General features: G+C 50.2%; 1 protein-coding gene across 1 annotated transcript in view; it reads left to right on the top strand.

Moving 5' to 3' along the window:
- slc8a4b (solute carrier family 8 member 4b) overlaps nt 1-5,000 on the top strand; it is a 76,191-nt gene that overhangs the window by 34,214 nt on the left and 36,977 nt on the right. The window contains exons 3-6 of the mRNA XM_012820635.3: nt 1-242; nt 905-1,237; nt 2,931-3,194; nt 4,310-4,797. The exon at nt 1-242 is cut by the window's left edge and continues 565 nt beyond it. Of these exons, the coding sequence (XP_012676089.2) occupies nt 1-242; nt 905-1,237; nt 2,931-3,194; nt 4,310-4,797 (1,327 nt within the window). The remainder of the gene's footprint in view (nt 243-904; nt 1,238-2,930; nt 3,195-4,309; nt 4,798-5,000) is intronic.

Below are 5,000 nucleotides of genomic sequence, written 5' to 3'. Positions count from 1 at the left end.
CCTCCACCATCGTGGGCAGCGCCGCCTTCAACATGTTCGTCATCATCGGCCTGTGCGTGTACGTGGTGCCCGACGGCGAGACGCGCAAGGTCAAGCACCTGCGGGTGTTCTTCATCACGGCCGCCTGGAGCATCTTCGCCTACATCTGGCTCTACCTCATCCTGTGCTTCTTCTCGCCCGGCGTGGTTGAGTTGTGGGAGGCCGTGCTCACCCTGCTCTTCTTCCCGATCTGCGTGGTGCAGGTGTGTGCTGGTCAACCAGCCCCTTTGGTTTTGCTTTCTTTAATTGACTGCCTGTTTTTTTGCTTGTGTTTTATTTGCATTTCAGCAGCTCACATAGGTGTGAAATAAGCTTGAGTTGTTAAAGGGTTAAGATAAAAACACTACTATTTTACAATTACTATTTTACAATTACTATTTTACGTTAATCAAAGACACATACCCTCCAGGGTACCAGCTCTGTCCCTTTCAGCACATCCCCAGCTCTGCTTCACCAAGGTAGCCTCTACCTTTCCCCTTCGGGTGGGCCCGAGGCTCGGCCTCTGTGTCTCTATTTTTCCATTAAGTCTGATTCTAATCCCCGAGAGAATTACCTGTAGTTTTATCTGTCTAATCCCTTCGCCACAACTGGTCAGATGGTCGTCACAGTTAGACAGGGATGTTAGGATCTGTATAAATTCTATAAATAAGACACATGCACACACTAAAACACTAAATAGAACCACAGCACTCATTGAGTTCTTGATAGACTGGTTAACTTTCAGTGTAATCACACCATTTTACTTTATTTTACCAACAACTAGTCACATTGAATTTGCAGTCTTATTAAAATAATCTATAAAACATTTCTGTGAGAAAAAAAAATCCCAAACGACTCCGTGAACAATCATATGTCTTCCACACAGGCCTGGATTGCCGATCGGCGCCTGCTCTTCTACAAGTACGTGCGCAAGCGTTACCGTGCCGACAAGAGCCATGGCATTGTGGTGGAGACGGAGGGCGGTGACGACATTATGATGAAGGAGACGGGCTTTACCAAGATGGACATGCTGGAGTTGGACGGCATGAACTCGCACCTGGATGGCATGTTGGTGACCGGCGGCGGCGGCGGCGGCGAGGAGGGCATGCGTGACCAGGAAGACGAGGCGCGGAGAGATATGGCGCGCGGGCTCAAGGAGCTCAAACAAAGGCACCCCGACAAGGACATGGAGCAGCTAATAGAGATGGCCAACTATCAGGTACTGCCATTCACATGGTCATTATCTTCAGTTAGGCATGCACATGTAGTCTGCGTTGTGTAGACAAGCACAGTCCCTCGAACTCGCAACCTCGGGCATTGGAGGCAGGCGTGCTAGCAAGGAGGCTATGGGTGCTAGCATCTGTCGCCAGCATGTCTATGAAGGTGACGGGGAGTGAGGTTTACCAGAGACGTTATAAGGGAGGACACGAATCACTGCCGGGGAAATTAATGGGACAATAAAAACATGGTGGATTTGTAATTTGTAAGTCCTGCCCTGCATTATAAATAGTGAATCACATTTCGCCTCACTAATGTTCTGTTTATTTTCACTGTTACCATAGAAATAGCCACATTGATAAATCTGGTGCATGTTCAGTGAGCAAGTCAACAGGAAGAAAAAAAATAGTTTTGCCTTATTTGAGCATTTGGGAGAGCTTTCACACCATTTATGTCAGATTTAAACATGGATTCACCTGATTCTGCATTTTACTGCTGCTAGCTTTACCGAAAGAATTGAAAAACCAGTGATTTACTTACTTTCTTGAATGCACACAATGGACAGCACACCAGCAAACAAAGCAACAAGTGAAAATATATATGGCATTCATTTCACTAAACTCTCTTAATTAACACTAATTAGCGTTGAGCCATCTATGAACTTGATCGGTGAAACAAAACCCTATAATCGATAAAACAACCAGTCAGAACCATAGGACAAAGGACAGTCCTGTGTTCTCATTCAGTGGCCTTATAGGTAGGGCAGGGCCTGTGTGAGCAAAGAGCTGAGAGGTTCAGCAACCCTGTGCCCACAGAGCTGTCATGCTGGGTCAGACCCAGTGGGAGATTGATTGGCTCATGGCCGCCTGCTTCTTTGCCTGCCCTATTTGATGGGAACTGTCCAGTGCTGAAAGAGTAAAAGAGTGCTGAGCCCACCACAAATGCGCCCCACGCAGCTCTCTCTCACTCTCGCACACACACACACACACACACACACACACACACACACACACACACACACACACACACACACAAACACACAAACACACAGACAGACAGACAGACAGAGGCACACAAAGGACCAGGACCCTAGGATTAAATTAATAGAATTGAATCTTGTGCCACTGGCTGACTGCAGAATGTATTATTGCTAGCCACGGGGCTTGGCACCCATTGAAGCTCCGCTAGTGACTCATAGAGCGGGCTAGCTGTCAGATACTGACGTCACTGCATTGACCTGGTCGTTATGTTCACTTAGATACACATGTGTAGACAACTTCAGTGAAGAGAGAACGCTAATCCCATATCCCTCACTGTAGCATCATATGGCTAATCACATATCCCTCACTGTAGCATCATATGGCTAATCACATATCCCTCACTGTAGCATCATATGGCTAATCCCATATCCCTCACTGTAGCATCATATGGCTAATCACATATCCCTCACTGTAGCATCATATGGCTAATCACATATCCCTCACTGTAGCATCATATGGCTAATCACATATCCCTCACTGTAGCATCATATGGCTAATCACATATCCCTCACTGTAGCATCATATGGCTAATCACATATCCCTCACTGTAGCATCATATGGCTAATCACATATCCCTCACTGTAGCATCATATGGCTAATCACATATCCCTCACTGTAGCATCATGTGATTTAACCACCCTCTGCCTCCCTCAGGTGCTGGTTCAGCAGCAGAAGAGCCGGGCCTTCTACCGCATCCAGGCCACGCGCATGATGATCGGGGCGGGCAACATCCTGAAGAAGCACGCGGCCGACCAGGCCCGCAAGGTGGTGAGCAGCAACGAGCAGCAGGAGCAGGAGGACGACCCCTTCACCACGCGCCTGGACTTCCAGCCCGTGCTCTACCAGTGCTTCGAGAACTGCGGCTCGCTCAAGCTCACCGTGGCCCGGCGCGGCGGGGACGCCGGCTGCACCGTGAAGGTACGAGAGAGCGGGGGGGAGGAAGGGCGGAGTGGAGGAGTGGAGGAAAGAGAAGGGCATCAGGGGAAAGGAGAAGAGAAGAGAAGAGAGAGGAGGGGGGAAAGAGGAGTGGAGAGACAAGTGAAGACAGACATAGAAGAGAGATGCTTGATGAACGGTGAACATAGAGGAGTGGGGAGGAGAGGAGGAAAGAAGTGATGTGAGAGGAGAAGAGAGGGAGAAGAGAGGGAGTAGAGAACCAATCAAACCAGTCACTGTGGAAGCACAGGATGTACAATGGGGGTAAGGGACTGTGGAGGAGAGGAGAGGAGAGGAGGGGAGGAGACAGCTGAAGCCAAATTTAGCTGTGACACGGGGAGCACAGTGCAGGTGCAGGAGGAGAGCGAGAGGAGAGGAGAGGAGAGGAGAGGTGGGGGGAGAGGAGAGGAAAAGGGTACCAACAAGGTGGGGGGTAGGGCGTGTGGGGGGGGTGGGGGAGGGCAGACAAGGTTGGTGCCCCAGTGTCAACAAGCTTAGCCCCGTCTGTGTCCTTTTCTAAATTAGGAAGAGTCAGGGCAGATGCAGCGTGCATGCTGAGGAGGAGGAGGAGGAGGAGGAAGAGGAGGAGAGGAAGAGAGGGGTGGGGCAGAGGAGATAGGTGGTGTGTGTGTGTGTGGAGAGGAAGAGATGGGTGGTGTGTGTGTCGAGAGGAAAGAATTAGAAAGCAATAAATCATATTTTTGTCTCTATACAGCATTGTTCTGCTCCACTGTAGCACACCTTTAGTAGAATCTCACCGACTTGTTTTATTTTCATACTCACATACTCTTCCTAATTTCAAAATATGCTGTGCCGAAATATGTGTCTTTTTTTGTCCTTTTCACGTAAGTTCTTTTTCAGTCAATGTTTCTTTCAGTTTAAAACATTATCAGTGTGTCCTTGTGTGTGTGAGTCTTTTCTCTTACCTTAAAAATATGCATTTTGAATTATGACCCAAGGGTGACAACAAGGGTTGGTGTGTGGTGCAGTATGAGGCCACAGACCATAGTCTCTCCCTTAGCGTTAGCGTCTGCTATTGTCTAAATGTGTGCCAATCTTCAGTGAGTGTCTGTTGTGTTGCTTTCCCTCGCCCTCAGGTCGACTACCGCACCGAGGACGGCACGGCCAACGCCGGCTCGGACTACGAGTTTGCCGAGGGCACGCTGCTGTTCAAGGCCGGCGAGACGCTCAAGGAGGTGACGGTGGGCATCATCGACGACGACATCTTCGAGGAGGACGAGTACTTCTACGTGCGCCTGAGCAACCCGCGCATCGTGGGCTGGGCCGACGGGCACCCGGTCGCCCCGGAGATGCCCGGCTCGTCCGCCTACCAGGCGACGCTGGGCGAGGCGCACACGGCCACCGTCACCATCTACGACGACGACCACGCCGGCATCTTCACGTTCGAGACCGACGCGCTGCGCGTCAGCGAGAGCGTGGGCACCATGCAGGTGAAGGTGATGCGCACGTCCGGCGCCCGCGGCCTGGTGAGCGTGCCCTACCGCACGCTGGACGGCACCGCCAAGGGGGGCGACGACTACGAGGAGGCCAGCGGCAAGCTGGAGTTCCAGAACGACGAGACCATGTGAGTAAGACAGACAGGTGGTTGGGATTGGGGTCGGTGGTGTCACTCTTACAACCATTCCCAGCACTCAGAAATGTGTCTGGCTAACACTGGCAGCACTGGGAATAGAATGAATAGAATTAAAATAGAATTAAAAGTATGGAAGTGAAAACAAATACTGTGTTGCATCAGTATATGTATTTCCAGTTCTAACCAACATACTA

The sequence above is a fragment of the Clupea harengus genome, chromosome 18 (genome assembly GCF_900700415.2).
Source record: "Clupea harengus chromosome 18, Ch_v2.0.2, whole genome shotgun sequence".
Classification (NCBI taxonomy): domain Eukaryota; kingdom Metazoa; phylum Chordata; class Actinopteri; order Clupeiformes; family Clupeidae; genus Clupea; species Clupea harengus.
The sequence above is the reverse complement of the archived record's forward strand: the minus strand, read 5'-3'. Positions and strand labels throughout refer to the sequence as shown.